Here is a 22,331-nt window from a genome sequence, read left to right on the forward strand (position 1 = left end):
AAACATATTAAAACTACTTTATTCCCACTGATCACAGCAAATATAGCTGCAAGATTTAGATTATTTAGATGAAAAAACACCTGCCAGCCACCGCGCTGAAGAAGAGGAGGAGACGCACCCAGATGCTGCTGTTGAATTAAGTTTTCAGGTAGAAAAATAGAGCGGGAGCAAAACTGAGTATGATTGTGCTTTATTAATGTATTTATTACAAAGTATTAATCAAACCCATCAAAGTCATCATCCTCTGTTTCTGAATAAAACAGCTGCGCTAAATCAGACATGCCAATTTCCCCTTCTTGGCTGTCAGTCACTTTCCGTGCAGCGCGGCTCCTCAGAAATAATGCCGGCTTTTGCGAAAGCTTGAAGAACAGAGCCAGCAGACACGTTAGTCCAAGCATCTACAATCCATCCTCAAACGGTGGCGTAACTTGCCCGGCGCTGCCTTCCACTTATCCTGAAACTGTGGTCTCAGTCTGTCATCCATCGCTCCCACGCCGCTCGCAGCCTTACTTTGAATGGCCGCTTCACACCGATGTCGAGCGGTTGAAGTTCCTTTGTCAGACCCCCGGGATAACGGCGAGCACAGCGTTCATTTGATTCACCTTTTTTTTTACATCGGCTGTGAGATGGGCACGCAGCGATGGTGATGCGTGGAAAAAAGCACCTGGTCTCCTCACATACACCTGCCTTTCATCATCTCCTCATTCATCCAGCCTTTTTCATTGGCGTTAATATCATATGTCATCAGAGCGCTGTGTCTGTCTCGCTGTCAGCTCCCAGATCAGCTTCTCTGATTGGTTGATGCGGCGCGTCCAGCAGCAAAACTTCAATTTTTCCATCTAGAGCAGCAGCAGCGCGTTGGCGGTGCGTCAGATACTTAAACGCTCCCGAGGCGCTGCGGCTGCGGCTCAAAACGCGCTGCAGCCGGACCTTTTGCTGCACCTATACGCGCGTCAACCATTGACTTTCTATGTAAACTCGCTGCTTCTGCTGCACCTGCTGGGTCCGGTTCACACCGATGTCGAGCGGTTGAACAGCGAGCACAGCGTTAATTTGTTTCCCCATGTTTTTCACATCAGCTGTGAGATGGGCACACATGGAGTTACATATTAACAGCGATGGTGAGGGGTGGAAAAAAAACACCTGGTCTCCTTCCATTCAGCCACTCTTTCATCATCTCCTCAATGAGGTGGTCTCAAAAGTCGCAGTTGGAACACACATAAGGCGCACCGCACCAAAGGGCGCACTGCACATTTTGAGGGAAAAAAAAGACGTTTAAGTGCGCCTTATAGTCGTGAAAATACGGTAATCAGTTCATCCAGTAATGAAAGACAGGAAACAAAAGAGCTGCCTTAAGTTCAACAAGTAGTGGAGTTCTGAATAGATCCCATAGAGGTAGCAATAATAAATTTACTTTAATCATTATTTTTGTTTCAGTCCTCGAACTCCATATCAAGCATATAGGGATTCAGGCTTGAACGTGTCAATGAAATTAGAATTAACACCACAACTATGGTGCTGCAGTTGCAATGATAATGCAATATTGAACAAACATCCCATTCTTATGATGAAGAAGACCTAAAGTGGTTTGTTCACTTTTAAGTAAAGTTAATTAAGTGTAGAATGACTTTTCTTTAGAGACATTTCATTGGCATTGCTTAAGGCCTTGTGCAAGAGCCTCAGGTGATACTTATTGTTAATAAAATATGTTTTACCAGGAAAATTATGCTATTTTAAACTAGTTATTTAAATGTAGAACTGGTGTAAAAAATGTGTCTCCTTGAACTTTATTATCAATTTTCTTCTTCAGGCTTACTTTTACGCTGAAGACTCTGGTCTATATGCTGCTTTATTATCTTCTTTCCCCCTTTTTCATGTCTGTGCAAACACAGTCTCTTACCGTCTTTATTAGGAGTGGAATTATTCACTTGGCTTGCACCTCAGTTGAATAAATTGAGTGTTGTACTATTGGAGAGACAGGCTTTTTTGGCAGGTATTCATTTATGCCTGGGAGTACATGTGTGTCATGTTTGTGTGTGTGTGTTAACAGAGCTACTGCATCGAGAGTCAAGTAATCCCAGTGGAATATCCCACTCATGTTCTGTTTGAGAGCGGCGTAATTAAAGGAGCGCACCTCTCCAAAGCCACCCATTTCAATACAAAACGCTGCTTTATACAAACTCGTACAGCGCTAGAAAGATACACAATAGAAACACACACACACACTGTGCCCTCTTACCCAGGCAAAACTCATTCTGTGTATAATTACATCCCAGTTCTGATTTATCCCTGAGAATATATGAATACTAGGATGAAAGAGAGGAGAAGGAAATAGATGGCAGAATGGTTGGTCAGTTTATAGAACTTTTTAAGTAAAACAAAATGTTAAAAAAGAAGGGATTAAGTTATTTGTCTTCTGTTATTGACAGCCCAAGCCTGTTTATCTGCTGGACACTCCCAATTCAAATGTTTTAGCAAAATTTTTCAGACTTTTTTTTTTTTGAGGCACTAAGGGTTTGTTATTGCAAAGTAGTCTGACAGGAATGACAGTACAAGAGAGGGGGGGAGACATGCAGCAAAGGCCCACAGGCCGGATTGAACCATGGTCGGCCAAGTCGTGTCATGATCTGCTCTGATAGCTGGCCTTAATTGCTCATTTTACTCACCTGCCTAGTTCTGCCCAATTCTTAATCATCTCTGATGTCAACCACCTGTAGGTTCATCCTTATATTCAGTCCAGCCTAGCTATCGAGGCCAGATCATTGTTTGCTTTTTGTATGTTCCCTGTTTGATTTCTGTTAGTGTACTGTCTGCCAGTTTTGTTAGTTTTAAGTTTATTTCCAAGGTTCATGTTCAAGTGAGGAGTTTATTTTTGAGCCCATGTCTTCAGGCTAGCTTAATCCCTAACCAGTGGTGAGAGCGTTTCAGCACTTCCTGAGTGATTCTAATCTCCTGATTCCGTTCCCTCTCACCCACTGGCCCTGTCTGGTCTGCTCGCCTGAACCTCCTGGATTCTGCCTCCCAGGTGCGTTTCTGTCTGAGCTGGATGCTCGACGCACAGGACTCTTAACCTGTCCTCCCGGTTGCGTTTCTGTCTGAGCTAGATGCTCGACGCACGACACCCTGAACCTGTCTGACTCTGGACTACCTGCCTGAAACCTCTGTGGATTCCTGGAAATCTGATCCTGCTGTTCCTATTTGGGTGGAAAACTCTGATAGAGCGGAGGTTTTCTGGATTCCTGAACTGTTCCTGCCTGCTCTGTCTTCCCCTGACCTAAATCAGCCTCCTGCAATTTCCCCGGGGCAGCAGCATCAGGGACACTCTGACCGCCGCACGCTGCGTCTGGTTGTCAGCCCATCGGCTGGATCGCACCTCTTTCTAGGGATATGGACTGAACTGTGAAACCAGGCAAGTGACTCACTGAGAATGTCATCTTCTGTCAGATGATCGTGGTCACTTACCTGTGTTTCTTTCCACCAGAGTGTGTCAGTGATTGGATGGTGCCCCATTCCCCTCCTGCAGCCGCCGCAAGCCGTGGATCCACAGCAGCACGCTTCATTTCTGTTCTGTTATGTTCTGTTTTGTTACTGGGTCCATCTGTCCCCTTTTATGACACGTCGAGGACTAAGGCCTCTATATATGGGTTGTGCGTGCTAACCACTGCTCCACCGAACCACGCCAAATTTTTTTCACATAAATGTAGGAGGTTTTCTCAGAAAGAGGATTATTGCAAAGCTGCAATAACAGATTCCTTTAGTTTAAGATTAATGATAAAGATGGTTAATTTGCCATTGCCAATTTTTTTCAATCCAATGTGGACTAAGTATCTAAGGGTCATGTAGCAGTCTGTGGGATTCAAACCAGGGAACTCATGACAAAGTGACTTCCTAACTGAGTGGCCACCATTTCTGCAAGACAGAAGCCGGAGATTTTTTTGTGCAAAACCATTTTGTTTTTTTTCCTCAAAGTATTCATTATAGCCCGAGTGAGGGTCATCTACATTCATTTATTGGAAGCAATATGCATGCTCAGACACACTGACACACATTTGCAATGCTGACATCTATCACCTTTGCCCCATCTGTCCTCATTTGATGACTTTATAACCTTTGAGCCCACAACCCTTTTCCTTTTGCCTGTCCTCACTTGATAAGGTTACACTTTTTTCTGTGATAAGGTGCAGACTAGCTAACCTTCAGTTTGAACATAGACGGCAAGATGTGCAGATATGACCTGCTGTTGCAGATTTAGACTATTTTAATGTGGGAAAAACTTTTGATTTTCTTAAATGGTAAAGATATCCTGTCTATTTTTTATCTGATAGACTTGTTGGAAAATATGTTTGAATACAGAAAAGCTTAGAACTTACAGTCAACTGTAAATTATTAATTTTAGTAGAGGTTCTTTTTAGTAAAGTCACCTTCTCCAAATAACAATATTTTTCAGCCAGTTCATCCTATCTAAATGTAAAAACTTGTCCTGTACTGTCTATGTCTCTGGTACATGTAAGAGCAAGCTCATGACTCGTTCGTGTGAGCTGCAAAACCTACCTGACCTTTGTGCTGGAAAAGAAGGGGCTCTGTTCCAAAGGAGTCACAAGGTTTGGCAGCACCTATCTGTGTGCCTAACAGGGGATTCTGTGTGTTTTATGTCTTTTAAATAAAATCATGTACGCCAAGAATATAGTTACTGTACTGTACATTAGCAAAAAAAATATTGGAATTAGGGGTGCAGTAATTATGATGTGTGTAGTTTGATTACATAAGCTTGTGTTCAGTCCATGCATATGTGCTTCCTTGCACCATGCTGCTGCAAATGTTACCCAAACAGAGTTTTAGTGACAGGCTCCAGAAAGCCCCCTTAACCCAGCAGCTTTTCCAAGCAGCTGGTGCTCTCTCCTTGGCCCTGATCAGCATCTATTTCCTGCCTGCAGGTGCCTTGATGTTCACACATATCTGTGGTCACATATTAATGTATTTCTAGCAGGTTCACAAAATGGCAAAAGTAAAAAGAAACAATAAATACATTGATTAACTGAAATCATTAATTCTGATCAATCTGACCAGGATTTATTGTATTTAAATGTTTTTAGAACTGATTTTACACTAAGAATAAAATCTAATATGTCTGAACATTGCATTTTGGCTGCCTAGAGTACTGAGGGATTTATTTTGCATTTATTATTTGAAGCTAATTTGGAATTTATATTTTGAAGTTTCAAGTTTAAATGATAAAGTGATATAAAGGGAATTGAGGTTCAAATGTATTATATATATATAAACGTATAGTTATTTTAATAAATAATGCTCTTAAACAGTAAACATAAATAACAGTTTAACAGGTTAATAACAGCACATATCTTGTTTAATGTTTTATAGATAAATGTTATTATAAAAGGTAATAGCAGTGTTTCTTTACCAGACAAACATGAACATTTAAAAGTAAAACAAAACAAAACCTTATCTGAGCAATCTCTTTCAAGTTTGTGTAATATCTAAACCCAGTAATCCAAAAACTGAACTCCTCTCCTGTCCTTCTAAGGGGAAAGGGGAAAAAAACTAAACTCTCAGTGTATGTATAGGGGAGTGTCTGTCAGAGATGTAATTTCTTTGGTTTTCAAGACTTCTAATTAGTGATTAATGAGCAGTTCCTAATCTATATGTTCTAGTAAACCCATACGAACATTCAACCACACTGAAATCCGAGGTTCCTTTGCAGAATATGTATAGACAGATCAGAGACCATAGCACCCTCTGTTGGCTACTAGTGAACTACAATCAAGTTCTCTGTATCGTCTGTTACTCTCTCCTCTTGGAAACACAAAGTAAAATTCCATATTCTTAAAATACATATTAAGAGAATAAGTGCACTTCATATTTGAGATGAAAGGAGAAACAACTTTGCCTAATTGTTATTGTAAATAACTCCGGTTCTTTATCTGTTTAAGACTGGCAGATTTGTGTCACGGGGTCTGCTGTCTTAAGTGGCCTCCTCATGAATTTGTTAAAGATTGTGTTGACCAGTAAAGACACCCACACATTCATTGCTCTTAGTGAGCTTGCTGTGGCCTATTGAGTGCCGTGATTGATGTCAGTAAGAGTTGCCAAGGATATTTCTTCCATAGATGTCAACAGGCTGCCACCACAGGGTCAAAACACACAGCCCTCTAAGACGTATGCACACAATCACAGATAAAAGAGCAGAGTGCGATGTCAACACTGTTGCACCTTACAACTGAAACTTACAGACGGTACAAGCAATAACGCATGCATACAATTGTTTGATTTTGGACAAATGGAAAATGTTGATAATAAGGTTACATTGTTTCTAGGAATTAAAAGGACTTCCACTCATGTCAAGAGTCATTGTTATGGTTCTGTGTTTAATATGAGGAGAGTTAGTCTGTTTTCAGGAGAAGTGGTCTAAAGGGGTCACTGTCTGCATACACTCGGATTCAGAGGCAATCGATAGCCTAGGAAGGGTGAGGTGGGGTAGATGGGGGTCAGACATGAGAAAAAAAAGTCACGGATACAAAAACAATGGGGAAAAAAAGCTTCTTTTAATATTCTCAGAATATATTTTACATAAGAGATGTTTGTGCTGATGTAAACAATTACTGCCTATGTTCCTGCTTTTGCATTAGACCTTCAACATTTTGCATTTAAAATAAATGTAATATTAAACCGTAGCAGAGCTTTTTTTTTTCCAGATTTGTTTGTCATGGTGCTCTTACAGCTTTTTAGATGCATACTCTTCTTGTTGCACAGTTCATTTAATTTTAATATTACACAGCAATTGCAACAAAACTGTTTCACATTTAACTTGCAGTTTAATTACAACACTGTTACTAGATTGCAATCTGTTTCCACAGACTCAACAATGATAAATGTCTGTAGGATTCCCACTACATGTGTTTTAGAGACAGAGGTTTCCGTAAAAGATTTGTTTGTGCAGTGGTGGCGGCAGCATTGATTCACACTCATCTTTGTCGATGCTTATAAGCAAGCCTCTGGATACATCATAACTGTGTGCATGTGTTTGTGAGCCTCAGAGCTTGAATTCATCTCCCTCTGTCCACATGCAAAGTAGTGTCCCAGTATTTGTAAGTTGCTTCTTTTTAGGATACTCTGTTTTTGCTTTGCTTTCTGTTACTTTAAAAAAAAGAGTTACAAATGGAGGATATTTTTCAAAATATGAGATTTGAGCCGATATAAACTTTGTTTCATCAAAGCACGTTTTTCATTTCATAAGAAAAAAAATACAAATTCCTGGCTCTTTAAGGATGTCTTTGGGATGGATGTGTCTGCCATAAGATCAGATTGTGATAATATATAAAACATACATTTGGTTTACTCGCATAAATGTTGAGAGTTTGTGTATTAACCAGTCGATATGTCAGAAATGTAAAACATTGTTAGTTATGTGATGGAAGAAATAGTCAAAAGAGGATGATGTTCTTCTTTCATGCATCCTCACACTTAGACACTCGCACGCAAACGTACTTCAAAGTAGAGATTAGTTTCAGGAAATGTTTTTATCAGCTTTCTTCCAAATGTGCTAATCACAACCACTCCCTTTCATCTCTGCAACCTCCCCCCATGATTATGATTTTTTTTCTCAATATGCACAAAATATGCACGTACCGCATTCCTTTACTTAGAAGTCAAACAGGAAACTGGAAAATATACTATTTTCCTTTTCTCCACGAGTTCCCCTTTTACACTGAGGAGCCATACGCTGATTCTCCTAGAGTCTCCATCTCCACACATTTCAGTCTGTTTGCAAACACTGGAAGCAAATGGCACACTGGTGAGGAGATGTGGAGGGGTTTGACAGAAACAGCAAGCAGCAGGGAGAACCTTGTCCCAATCATGCCCAAATCATTCCACAACAAAGGACAAGCTCTCTGGAATTGCCATAATCTCATATTTTACTGCTGGGCTGTGATGGGCTCTGCTGCGCTCTTCCTGTCTGTGTGCATTTGTAGTGTGACATGTTATTCAAGCTTTGGGTTTAAGGTTAAGCTTACACTCGTTCCTTTGATCTTGTGATTTTCTGGATTTGATTAGGTCAATTTTGTGTCCTGCAGCCAAGCAAGTTCAAATCCATATTGTCTACCAGACAGATACAGCGAAAGAAGGCACAGTGTGTATGAAAGCTGCAAAAGAAAATGCGTAAAAATATTTCGCAAAGTGTAGACAAAAGAGAAAAAAAGAGATGATTTATAGTTATCTTTTTTGGAAGATGTGTAAGGTGTTTGTTGGAGTGTACATGCCAACATGGGCAAATAATGAGAGTAAAAGAGACCAGAAGAGAGATGCTTAGAAGAAGTATTAGGTTATATAGATGGAAAAACCAAAAGGAAAAGGGTAGGTTGTCTCTCTTTAAACCGTTCTCTCACCTGTTCCTTTCTCCTTTCCTTCTTTCCTCTCTTCTCTACTGTGCTCTTTACCTCATCCCTTCTTCCCCACCTGCCACTCTCCCTCTCTCTCTGCTTCAACCTACCTTTTTCTCCACCCCTCTCTCCACCCATCCCTGCAGCCATTGGTCAGCTGTCCACCAATCGCAGCAGAACCCGGACCTGAGGGACTGCATATGTAAAATTCAGCTTAATATTCATGAGCAGCTATTGGGGCTTTAAGTCGTTGATTAGGACAGCAGCACAGTTTTCTGTCCCAACTGCCCGGCTGGCTGGCTGGCTGCGTGTGCGTCTACAGCCCCCCTCTCTCACATGCGCACACGCGCTCCCTTCGCATCTATCCACACACGCAGAGCTGATCAGTGCAGCCGGAGCAGAGCCTGGTAATTGTATTGCTCCCTCCAAGTGGAAGAAAGGACGGAGAGAGAGAGAGAAAGTGAGAAAGTGGAAGATCAGAGAAAGAAGAAGAGAAAGAGGAAACATATCAAAACTTTGACATTTTAAGAAAAAAAAAAAAAAAAAAAAAACATTTTTGCTGTTCTTCAGAGGAGGTTGATGTGACAATGACCCGTTATCGCTGATGGAGTCGGTAGGACACCCGTTATCCGAGTGTTTTTTAATGCACTCTGAACAAGAGTAGGTAAATTTTACCTTTTTTTAATCTTACCTTTCCATGCATTAACCAAACTTGTCATCTTCCGTGTCTTTCACTGTGAGTGGCTGCATGTGTGTTTGTCTGCTGGAATGCAGTGAAGGTGGTCCCGGCACAAAGTCAAGGTTGTTTCCGCTGTCAGGTAGCACGCGATCCCAGCCTCAGAGTGTGGTTATGTGTGTGTGTCTGCATGCAATCTGTGTACAGTTACAGCACTTTTCATTCTGTATGTAAAGAGAGACTCATTTCTTTCAGCTGAGAGTAACGCACACCTGGACGCGCACGTGCAGAGATTCAGCTTTTACTTCACTTTCTGAGTCTTCTGAAGATTGTTTTACTTTCAGTCGGATTGGCCCCCAGTAGCAAACACAAAGTCAGTTAGGGCCATGGCGTTGTCCGTGCTCATTCAAGCAGGGGATCTGTTAGGTAGCAGGGCAATGGGGTTACAGGAATAAGGTGGAGGGACAGGAGGAGAGCGGCCCTTGAGAATGGAGGGAGGCAAAAAGGACTGGGCTCTTAAATGCCAGAAGAGGTTGAATTTGAGACGGGCAGCTCAGCGTGTGGCCCCCCGCGCAGGATTTAGAGACACTTACACACACACTTAGTGGCTGGAGTTCAGCTGCTCCTTTAGCCAACACTTTGCTCTTTTAGGTGTAAATAAAAGGCTGTTTAAAATGCAGATTGCTCTTTCTTCTCTGAGCTGCTCTGCTATTAGAAAAATTCCATGGAAAAAAAGGTCTCTTAAAAAAAAAAAAAAAGTTATTTGAGTTATTCTGCTTTTTGTTTGTCTGTTCACATAAAATATGAAGTAATTTTAAAAATGATGCACTGAAACATGTAATAAGTCAGTAGAAAAAAATATTTTTTCAGAATTTTTTCATGATTTTAAGCTTTATTAGAGGAGAACCCAAGTTGTTTGAATTTGGCTTCACAGTAAATGTATTTCATCAAATGGGTCAGGGGTGTTCATGTGGGAGAGTCTGGGGCAGACATGTAAGGAAAAAGTCCAAATAGAAGCTGACTGATGTGTTCGCCAAATATTTATTGTCAACCGTTGTAACTAAAATAAGCAGTTTTTAAATGTTGTAGCCTCTCTTTTCTTTGTGTGTTTCTGTGAGCATGAGACTGTATTTTGGGTCATCTTAGCTGCACAGAATGTCCATTGGTCAGGAACCGTGAGAGAAAATAACAGAAAAATTTCATAAAATCTTCACTTTATGATTTATTTACAACCTTTTTACATGTAAAAAAATATATATATCTTATTTGTTATTATTGTTTTTATTTATTTATATGTGGTCTTTTTAAGAAGTAAAAAATCAAATATTTGTTGAATAACCTTGATTCTGTGACAATTATGACATTTAACTCCAGTTTTTAATTAAAGATGCCTTTGTGCCTTTAATACTGTTTAAAAATGAGTTGACTTGATGTCCATCTAGAGCAATCTCTGTCTTTAGGCTTCTTCTGATTGCAGGGATGCGACCCTGCTTGCTGTGTCCGTACATCTTCGCTCTATTAGAATCTACACTGACTACTGCTTTAAAAAACTTTGAATTAGGCTGGAAAGCATGTTTTTCCTTCATCCGATTTGTTTTATTTTTGTTATTTATATTTCTGCAGCAAGGTGTTTTATTAAAGTAAAAATTTTGAAAACTCAAAAAGGCACCCTAACATTTTTAAATGACCAGTGTAAAGAATTTATTTTCTCCTATTTGTTTTTTGGGGGTTTTACCTTGATGTGCCCTGTTCCCTCTTGCGTATTTCAGAGGACCCTCTGGTCCCTTCAACTGTCTGTCCGCTCCTCCATCCTTCCATCGATCCATCTGTCCACTGCTCTCTCCTCTTCACTCAGGCTTTGCCTTCTTTGCTTTGAGGCACCGCTTTCCTAATTAAAATATTAAGGATAATGATGATCATACTAATAATAATAACAACTACCGCTTAAGCTGTTAACATAATTGCATCCCCCCCATGTCACCATATACATACAATTTGCATGTGATTAATTTTTCTTCCTACTCTGACTTTACTAATTTAACATTTTTGTCAGTGTGAGCGAAGAGACAAACCTGTGGAGTGAACTGCACAGTGGCCGTGCAGATTTGTCAGGCAAAAGTTAGCAATGCAATGAAAAAGATGAACACAAAAATTAATAATTTAATTCAAGGATCATTATTGAGGAAATTCTTTAGTCATCTTTTTTTAGTAACTTTAAATGTATTTTAAATAATTTTCTGGTTATAGATAAATAATTTTTTTCTTTAAAAGGAAAGTCACCACTCATCATGTTTGGAATGGTAAATCGATTTTCTAATCCCAATAATAGATATATGTAATAAAATTTAAACTTATTCAGTCATCTATCAGCCGAGCCATGCTGAATATGTTCTAACCCACTGAACATATATTATCAGGTAAGCAGAAATAACTTAAGAAGAAAAACGTTCAAAATCTTTTAAATTATCACCATACTTTCATGATAAAAATTAAGCTTGAAGGCCCAAAGAAATCTCTAAATATTTTTCTTGTTATTTTAACAGGGGGAGAAAAAAAGGTCAGTTAATGTGAAGGGGAAAATACAGCATGGTTGCAATGAAGCAGTTTTTACACCCCTGTTCTTTTCACACTTGTAGTTTTTTTTATTTTATTTTAATTTTTTTGCCCACGCCATGAGGAAAAGGGAAGCAATAGAGACAGAGAGGTAAAGCTGACTGCAGGGAGGGATGGGGGAGACCAAAGAGAGATTGCGTAAATTAAAATCCTTTTAATCTCCTTATAAAATCATTTACTTAATTCATCTGTCAAAGCATGTCAATATGTGCCAGGATGATTTGCAGGCTGTGTGCACTTCCCTGAGTGTGTGAGCTGGTGCGCGTGCCTTGGCATCTTTTTTATTTTTTCCTTCCATGCATGAGTTTGTGTCTTTCCTCCCAGAATGTATTTGTGTGTGTGTGTGTGTGTGTGTGTGTGTGTGTGTGTGTGTGTGTGTGTGTGTGTGTGTGTGTGCGCGTGACCCATCAAAAGCCCATATGAGGAAGAGTTTGATTTTTTTGAGTCTCTGTGGAATTCAATGTCAATTTTTGCGTTGTGCGTCCTTCACAAGGCAGGCAGGCCTCTCTCCCATCTGAAGAGTCCGGGCATTCCAGTGGTAAATTTGCCCCGTAAAGAGAAGGATTCAATGAGAGAGACGGGTAGAGCGAGAGGTGCGAAATGAGGACGATGGGGGGTTTGCTTTTGTCTGCCACCAGCGCTCTGGAGGTCCGACGGACACACACATGTATGCATGAGCGCACACGTTGTGCAAATCTCATACACACAGCATTGAGCGCTGTCGTTTAAGAATTTGCAGATAAAACATAAACATGTGTGCGACTTCCTGCATCAATACTTAAATCAAGTACACGTATGACCACTGGCTTTAATTTCCAAAAAGAAAACAATCAAGTAAAGGGAAGAACATTGATGATGTTCTCAGATTTATATCCAATCCATCATTGCCTGCAGTTTGTGATAGCGTGTCATGGGTCAGTGCATGCCTTTATGTGTTGAAAGAGCAGTAAGAGAGACTTTACCAGCTGTGACACACACACACAAACACCCACACAAGTATACACACTGCAATTAGCCATTACACCACACTGGCTTTGAAGCAGTGTGTGTGTGTGTTTGAATACCAAAGTGCTGATTGAAAGGAGAGAGGGAGAGAGAGATAGAGAGAAGGTAGAAGACAATGCTGCTCATCTCTTGCTCCCAACCCACCCCCACCCTTCTCTCTCCTGCGCTCATCCACTCATTCCCCGCGTTCCATCACCCATACATCCCCATCATCCATATATCAAAATGTGCATTCAATTATTGTTGCTATAATGATGATTTATCAAATCATTTATGCTCCCTCTAAGAATTACTCATCGCACAGCCAGTTCTGACTTTTGTGTCATTCAAGCGGGAGGTTAGGAGCTCACTTTTTTTTGGCCCCATTCATGTAGGACAGTTTCCTCTCTGCAGTTTAAGGTTATATGTTTAGAAAAGGAATCAAAACGTGAGTGGGCCGTTTTGAGCATGCATGTGTGTGTGTGAGTGTTGAGAGCTTCCAAAGCACTTAAGCACTGCTAATACAAGGAAACAACCACAATGGAGAAGATTCGGTTGGAAAGACGATGAGCATTTAGGTAGAAAGGTGTGTTCCAGCGTAGTGCAGGTCCAGATGTCCTTTCTTTCTTTTTTTCCACTTTTTCCTTTTTTGTACGTTCTGTGAGTCAAGCCTATAGATGGCCTTGTTTAGGTAGTTGTCGTCTTTTAAATGCTCAAGCAGAGAGTCTGATTAAATTGTCATTTTTTGACACAGTGTAAGAGATTCAAAGAAAAAAAGAATGATATAGTGGAACAGGAAAGAGATGGATACAAGGGAAAGAAATGAATATTGAGGATAAGAAATGAATGACCGTGCCGCCTTTCGGCTGACAGTGAAATATTCCTCCTCTCATCCAACCATCATGCTTCATGTGTGTGCCTGATGGGGGGAGAATGACAGACCAGCCCACCATCTCAACACTATCTTTTGTTTTTGTTTTGTTTTTTTCCACCTTCTTCTCCTTACTGACCCTTATACTGTATGTGCACTTTGGGTTTCCTTTATTTGCTATTTAAATGGTTATAATATGTGAATGTATCATTATATTCAATTAGTCTATTTATATACTTTTCAGTTTTTACCAGATCAAACATGTGGGTGTTTAACCACATTTCTCTGCTCAATTATAAACTCAAACACCGGTTACGTCCAGCTGTAAAAGAGGAGTTCAATTGCGCAGATAATTACAAACAAGATGTTTACAATTTTTTTTATTTTTATCTTCTGACTTTTTTTGGTCTTTAGTTTGACAAAAACTAAAGTAGCTTTGTAAACAGAAATGCAAACCTGTGTACCTATTGTTAAAAATGCAGGTGCATTATGTCTAGAGTAAAATGCCGCAGGAAAATGTACCTGGTGCTGCTCTTGTGCATCTCCAAGTATGATTTCCAAAAGGGAAAGTACATCAGTAACCAGGTCCTGAATAGGTTGGTCAATCTTTCAAATACGTTTTTTTTCTTTATTTCAAGGTTCAATGAAATAAAAATAAAAAAAATTTAGAAATATATCTAACTTTCATATGCAAGAGTGAATTTACCCCATAATGCACTTTTTTGTTTAATTGAACAGATATTGATAAACAAAAAAGCTGCGGGAAACACAGATGAAGTTAATGCTTTGAAATTTTGCAGCTTAATATAGAGTAATTTTAGGCAAACATCTTTAGACTGTGCAAATATTTGAACATATACTCATATATATAAAATTTAAAAAGCAGATGAAACAGTTCTTGCCCTCAGGAGGAGCATTCCTTTGCGCAGCTGATCCGCTCTTTCCCTCACCCCTGCTGATAAGTCATTTTTCCTTTATCTCTGTCTTCCTTCACGATTCCTCGCCACCACCGCCACACGCGCACACTCTTCTCCTCTTCCTCCCCACACACCCCTCCCTTGTGAAGCTGTCACCTTTCTGCACCCGCTCAGTCCCTATTAAGGCCGACAGCCCATCTGCCGCCTGCCCCGCTAACAGCTCCCGTCGCTAACGCTAACGTGCACACACACACATCCGCTCAGACACACACACACAGGGCTTCAACCAACCCCACCTGCCCTGATGTGCCTTTGGTCACAAGGAGCAACATAAACAACATTCAGAGGAGAATATGCACATGTTCCCAATCATTTAATTGTTTTAGGACTAAGATGTAAATTTTAAATAAAGTATTTTACATACCCTGGGCTTATGCCAAGCTATGAAGAATTAATGATAGTATATTTTGTTATATTTGTTGGAAGCTTGGGATCAGCTTATAAAGAGCTGTATAACGATTGCTGCAACTCTACTGTTAAAACGGCCTAATTTAGTTTCTTTTTTTTTTTTTTTTTTGCAAACCAGTTTTTGTGTTGCAATTAAGCTCCGGAAATCCTTTCAATCTGCTCCTTTCCATTTCAGCTTTTCTGCACAACTAACTCTGTCACATATACTTTTTGCTCTAATCTCCGATATATAAAAACGCTTATGTAAACTGTCCGAATTAGTCTGGAAACTATCGTTAAGCACATTTAAGAATGTAGGTTCTCAGTGTAAAAGAACACACTGGCCTGACTAGAGGGGTAATTAGGTAGGGCAGTTGCGGCTCTGCATGCAAGTGTGTGTACGGCGTGGCTTTTGCTCCCTTTAGGGATATATGTGTGTTGCATTAGCAAGACTGGTAACTGTCTCATCAATCACCGCATCACTATGTCTCACACACACAGATGCAATCACCAACACACAAACCTTGTTGTGGTCATTCTGTTCACAGATGGAGCAGCAACACATGACTGAGTCACTGAGCATCAGAAAGACACCCTCAATATCCCTTCCTCCCAACTTTAAACTCACACACCCATTCAGTGTACGTATTTGGACTGCTTACGCATAAGGATGGGAGTGGGAAGTGTGGTTTAGAAGAATCACTCAGATTAATACTTTCATCTTTCATTTTAACAGAAGGGTGAAGTATAATATCCTTTACCAATCACATCACATTACTATTGAACGATTGAATTTCAAGAAGTTTTAGGGATGTCCAATAAAAAAAAAAACACTCAATTATAGGTGTGTCTTTGTGATTTGCAGTAGTTTTAGGTCAATAAAAGTAAACAGGAAAAAAAAAATTCCTCGTCTGCAAAAAACTTTTTAAAGATAATTGAGTTCCAGACTTTAAAAAACATGGGCTTTCTTTTTAACACAGTATGTCTGTATTTGCAACACTTCTGATAAAAAAGTTGCTTTCTTTTATCTTTATAATCCTCTTTTTTCATCTCTTCACTTTATACTGGCTTAAAGGATAAACAGTCCTCTTCATAGTAATTATGAGATAGAGTAAGGCCCTCCGTACTGAAACTATCATATGGCTTTTGGTACTGAATATACTTCAGTCTGGTTACACCAAGATACACTCCAATAACAAAAAAAACTGCAGTATTCAGTGTTGCCTGTCTATATAGCATTTTGACACCACAACCAAAGCCAATAAGCGTCTCTAGCAGTAGTGGCAGCAGAAAGATATTGATTTCTCCTATTCACCAGAGTGGAACTAAAACCTACATATTACACACCCTGGCCTCTACCTCGCACTGCACCAATGCTGCTCTGTGCCTCAATTGAGGGATTGCTGTCACACATGTCATTGGTCTGTCTCCTTTTCTGTCAACCTGCTTTACCTAAAAAAGCTACAACATCCCAAACCATACACTCCGTATTTAAATAGAAAATAGATTTACCAATATATGTTTTATATGTTACTGTATTACAGTGATAAACATTGAAAACAAAAATGTAAAAGAAAGATCAAAAGTATTAAATTGATAATAAAAAGAAGAATAAATAGAATGAAATAGAAGTTAAATACGTTTATTTTTGCAAGTAATTAATATATGAATAAAATATTGGTATCTAGCAAAAAAGAACATACTAAAATATATTTTCAGCAAGCAAAGCACATATTTGATTATAAATGAAATCCTACACACGCAGCACATACATATCGAATTGTATCAACACACGCACACATGCAAATTCATACATGTTTCAACAACAATCACTTAAACCAGGATTTTCTTAAATGCACACATTGAACAATAATTTATTTGGGGTTTTTTTCTGTTTTTCTGTTTTAAAAAAAAAAGCTGAAAAGCAGCATCTCAATTTTCATAAAGGAGACGCCTTTTTACTCTGATAAGTTTGCTCAGAATTTCTTTAAGGAGCATTTTATGAAAATATTCTTTTTCTCTTCTCACTCTGTATGATGATGAGAAAATGTCCTCTTTTAAGTGAAATTGTTGTTTAGTTTTTTTTTTTTTGTTTTTTTTTTTTTTAGAAATAGATCACTTTGATTTTTTTGTAAACCACTGATTTTATCAACTTTGCAACAGTTCTCCACCTCAGAGCAGACTGTGACGGATGGATGGGAGACTCTCCCATGGTGTTTTTAAGATTATCTTTCCTCATTCCTAAAGCATTATAAAAGGCGAAAACTAGTAAAACTCCCTTGATGCTCATGTGAAATGTGCTCTGGTTAACGTTCAATGATGCATACCTACAACGACTGATCTGTCTGATTGAAATGTGTTAACACAACAAGACAAAAGCCTCTACTGGTTTTAAATTACAACCTGTCCTCTCCACAGCTCTCGGGAGGCAGTCTGCGCATCTGCCTGTTCACCCAGCATGTCAGCTTTTGTGTCAGTTATGTTGCTTTGTGTGTGTGTGTGAGAGCCTCTTTTTTATGGCCTGCATCTCTATGTCCAAACTGTGAAGAGTGGCTTCACACTGAGGTAAAACAAATAAGCAAAATTAGCATGTGGAAAGTGATTGTCTGCATGTTGTGTCTATTAAATACATTTCACCCACATCCGTTTGTCTCCCATTGCATTTATCATATTGATGTTCTTGTATGCTGAGTTTTTTTTTTTTTTTTTTTTTTTTACTGAAAACAATTGAATTGGGGAAAAATGTGTACAGAATTTAAGGATTAAGCAAATCATATTTTTTTTCTGTTTAATAAAACAGCTGTAATTAAAAAGCTTGTTTAATTCTACTTTTTTGTCTTTTCCCCATTGGCTGCTTTTACACTCTTATCATTCTCTTTCTCCCCCCTGAAACTTCCCGCCACTCAGAATGAACTTATCGAAGGGTCCATTGGTGAACAGCAGCAGTGAAGAAAACTCCAAGTCAACATATGTTAAATGCGGCGCTGGTGCCTGGAGGATGCACCAGAGCTACGATTCACTGGAAGCCAACCACATGAGAGACGCACATGCCCTCTACAACCCCAGGTAAGATAGATATACAAACGATGCAAGTGATGGCAAATCAATGAGCCTGGCCTGCTTAAGTTTTACACAAAAGTCACACACTCTTCCTGACACAAGAGGGAAAAGAAAAGGCAAGCACACCGATGCAGTGGAGAGAAAAGGAAAACCTTCAGTTACAGAAATTGATCGATGGTTGTTCATAGCATGTGGATGTTTTTGATAATAATAGTGTCTTAACTGCATGCCTGCAATGCAATCATAACACAGAAGAGGCTTTAAATCATAAAATCTTGTAAGGGAAGATTTTTTTCCCCCAGAGAAGTTATCCTTCTGTTGCTGTAAGCAAGTTTTATCAGGCGTATCAGGGGTATATAAAAAAAAAAAAAACGTAACTGTAAATAAGCAGCTTGTTTCATGTTAAAACACAGGAAACAGATGACGTGTGAAATAAAGGCTGACTTTCTCCGTCTACATGCTCATCCTTATTGTCTGCCACATTTATATTTGCCTCTTAAATTAAACAATTTTGTGGATAAGGAATGGTGACATATGTCCAGATTTCAAAATGTTAATAGGAAGTATAAAATTCCTAAATCATTAAAGAATATAGAGTGTAATATATAATCTTTAAGTACATAAAAATAATCTAAGTTTTTAGTGTATTTTGCATTTTTGTTTGAATCTGTCTTTCTCCAAAAGATTAAGATAGATTAAGACAGATTAAGAAGAAACTTAATTAATATAATCATTCTTCATTAAAAGAAATTATTTTAGCTTTTTTGAGGGGGTTCCTTAAAGGAGACATCACCTGGAAGTTTGACTTTTAAAAATGTTTGCTGTTCAGCTTCAGTTAAAACTTGCTGAAAAGCTAAAGGTCTGAAAGTGACTTGTTTTATTTTCTGTGTGGGTTTTTTGTTCAAACCAGAACAGCCCACAAAACTGGACTCTCCAAAAAGCAATATTTTGATCCTCTTCCAGTATTTACATCATTCCTGGACAGGTGCAAACATTAGCACGACTTGCTATCACCACTCATCTCTCTATTCCACCGAAAGGGGCGGTTCCAAAATGTCTGGCAGTCACCATCAGCAAGGTTCATCCACATACACACATGTCAAATTGTTGTTCATACCCTCGTAAGAATAAAAGGGTGTATGAAAAAGGGTCAGAATGTGAACTCTGTAATGTTTTTCTCCAAAACACAGTTACACATTAATTTAAAGACAATTTTAGAAGGATTTTAAATGTAAAATACCAGGTTATGACATCATATTTTATCTGTCTGCAGTCTTTTACATTGCTGAAATGGTTTGGTTATGAGAAGCCTTTCAGAACATAAATGATTAGTTCATTATAAGGCTTTCAAAAGCTTTCTAATGTTAAGTGTGTGTGTATATTACAGTGTGCACCACTGACTAGAAAGCCTTAGTTCAATAGGATTTTAGGGTTAGTCTGGGTCAAGCCAATTAGAGTTCTGGCAAACCATTCTCACGCCGACCCCTGGCGAATCAGCACAGCCTTGTGTGTTTGAGTGTATTTGAGTGGCATGCAGCAGGGGTGAGAGGTGTAAAGTTTTTCCTGAGGTCACATGCCTAATTTAACCCTATATAGGTAAATATGACTTCACAAAGAGGTGCACAATATCAGGTTTTGGTTATAGGTGTTCGCTGAGCTGTTACAAACTGTAACATTCCAAGCATAAAACTTTAGGATGATGGCAGCATTGAAACAGTTTCGATCCATGAGTCAATTTTTTTGTTTCAGACTCAAAGTGTCTGTTGGTTACAGTACATTTAAAGTAAAAAAGGCATTTATTTTGCCCAATTTCACACACACACACACACACACACCTGCAGTATAAGATTGTCTGAGTACTTAAACAGAGTATCCGACCTCCAGCTGTGCAGAGGTGATTTAGCTACTATTAGGATGTTAATTTCTAACACACATATACTCTCAGACACATTCTAACACCTTCAAATCGTAAAACGTTTTTGGTGTTAAATTGTTACATTTTTATTCATTATTATATAGAATATTTGCAGTAAAAGTTGTCAGTATTTTATTTTAAAATAGAGTCGTTTTTTTTACCTTATTTAGCCGGTTGATGTGCAAAACCATTACATAAAAGGAGAACCTTTATGCTTGTAAAAAGAGTTTAGAAGACCAACTTTTTCAAAAACTCCTTTTCTCTGTTTTTACGATATTCTAACCTTTTTTATATTTAGGCCATCAAGCCATGGGGATGTGATTAATGTCAACCAGTTACTGTGCGCATGAACACACACACGCTCAGTTGCACACATGCACACAAACACATCATTGTATACTGAGCCCAATGTAATCATAATGATAAAGCAGATTGCCTTAACACACAGATGGGCCTCTCAGCAGCTTGTGTGTATGTGTTAGCAAGTCTGTGTGTGTGTTAGTGTAGACAACACTGATTGGATTGCAGATTTATAGAAGAGGATTACTGCAGAAGCAGCGAGAGAACGAGAGAGAGAAAGAGTGAGATGGTTTCAGACACTCACCTCTCATTAACTTCCACCCCCCTTCACCTCGGCTCCCCTTATTCTCAATTATGGACGAACACTCACATATGCACACTTGCAAATATGCACCAGACATTGCAGTACTTAATGTTTTCAATGCCTTATAACCACTCAAACATTTTAAAATAGTTTTTATTTACTTTTTTTTTAAATAAAAAATCAGTAGAAAGAGTTTAGAGAACATTATAATTCTTAAGAGAAAAAGCATAAAGTAATTTTATGTTAATATAAAGTGCTTCAGGAAAACATGATGCAGAAGTTGAATCAGACAAGAAGATGTTGGTTACCCGTGCAAGTGCACAAAATACATTCAAGTTAGAACAAAAACAGCTTTTTGGAAAATAGAACATAGGAGTTGATTAAGGTTTTTTTTGTTGTTTCCAAATTGATAAAAACAGGCTTTGAAATAGCAAAGAATGCAGGCAGAGATAGACAGAGGAACAGAGATGGGCAGAGACGGTGGGCTCTCCAGCAAACGTGATTATGACTGGATGTGAATTAGATTCCCTAACAGATGGTCCAGGAGCGAGGCTGTAAGGTGCATGAGCAGGAGTGAGGGGAGGGGGAGGTGGAGGGAGGAGGCCATGGGGGAAAGATAGACAAAATCAGGCGAGTAAACTGAAAAGACAAGTGTCAACTGCAGCTTGTGTCAGACTGAAAATGTGCCACTATAAAATGTGTGCATTTCCTCTGGTCCAAAACTAGTTTGCACAATAATAATTCATATGCATTCGTGACGCTTTTAGATCTGTGTAAGTGATTTATTTGTGAATTTGCTTTTATTTTATTTTATTGATCTGGAGCAGTTTAGTACATAAATATAATGAACTGATATGATATCAATAAATATATGGATCCTTGATACACAAAAGAAAAAATGTTAGCGTTAAATACAATTTTTCTAGTTTTACAACCTTCATGTTCAGAATATTGCACAGAAATGTGAGAAGTGAGCACCCAAATGTGGCATGTTTAGGATGTATTTCTTTCATTTTTCCAGGTGCTGTGCATTATTCGACTACTCTGACTCTTATAGTGATGGATAGGTGTAAATCATCGCAGTCCTGTAGTGACAGCCCAATTTCCCCAAATCTGATCTGTTTAAAGAATGCAGCTGTGACGCTCCATTCACTGCTGCACTCTTTCCTTTTATCGTCTCTTCCGTTCTTCTTTCCAACATTTTCTTTCCTGTTATATTTCCCTTTCCCCCCTCTTCCTCTATGATTTGATACTATTTAGCTATATACAGTTCCTCCCTGTTTCTTTATCTTTTTTCCACCATGGTATTTCACTCTTTTCCTATTTCCCTCTTGTCTCCTCTCTTCCTTTAACCCCCCCGAATATCTCCTCCTCCCATGTCACATTTGAAAGCCCTGCCATATTTTCTAGAGTGAAAATCCTCTCTCACCATCTGCTTAATAAAATGTGCTTTTAATCTGATGGAGGGATATTTTGTTCCTAAATACTTTATTATTTTATTTTCCAACAGTTTCATTGGTTGTGGCAACTTGCCCAGGTCCCTGTCTTTCTTTTTATAAAAGGAAGAGTTGGGAGAAGTAAACAATATATTCTGCACAAAATGAAGACTTTGTGTACGTGTGTGCTTTGATGTGAACTAATATGACAGTTTCAGAGTTTTTACACACATAACGCTTAGCAATAACAATATTCACCCACACAGTTACATACAACCTTCATCAATGTCCCCTCTTATTTATTTTTTATTTTTTTTACAAAGGGTGAGCTCAACCGTAAAGTATATCACTTCACAAACGGATCCCATCAATTTTAGTTGTAGTATCACTTTTGTATACAATTTAAAAAATG

General features: G+C 38.8%; 1 protein-coding gene across 6 annotated transcripts in view; it reads left to right on the forward strand.

The window, feature by feature from the left end:
* Window positions 1-8,630: 8,630 nt before the first annotated feature.
* esrrga (estrogen-related receptor gamma a) overlaps window positions 8,631-22,331 on the forward strand; it is a 72,182-nt gene continuing 58,481 nt past the window's right edge. For 2 of the 6 annotated variants that reach the window (XM_038291082.1, XM_038291084.1), the window contains exons 1-2: window positions 8,633-9,056; window positions 17,812-17,970. In XM_038291082.1, the coding sequence (XP_038147010.1) occupies window positions 9,001-9,056; window positions 17,812-17,970 (215 nt within the window). In that variant the 5' untranslated portion in view covers window positions 8,633-9,000. Of the gene's footprint in view, window positions 9,061-17,754; window positions 17,971-22,331 lie in introns of all 6 variants that reach the window. The other 4 variants (XM_038291083.1, XM_038291086.1, XM_038291085.1 and 1 more) reach the window with 4 other exon arrangements.

The sequence above is a fragment of the Cyprinodon tularosa genome, unplaced genomic scaffold, assembly GCF_016077235.1.
Source record: "Cyprinodon tularosa strain WSP-4 unplaced genomic scaffold, ASM1607723v1 ctg293, whole genome shotgun sequence".
Lineage (NCBI taxonomy): Eukaryota > Metazoa > Chordata > Actinopteri > Cyprinodontiformes > Cyprinodontidae > Cyprinodon > Cyprinodon tularosa.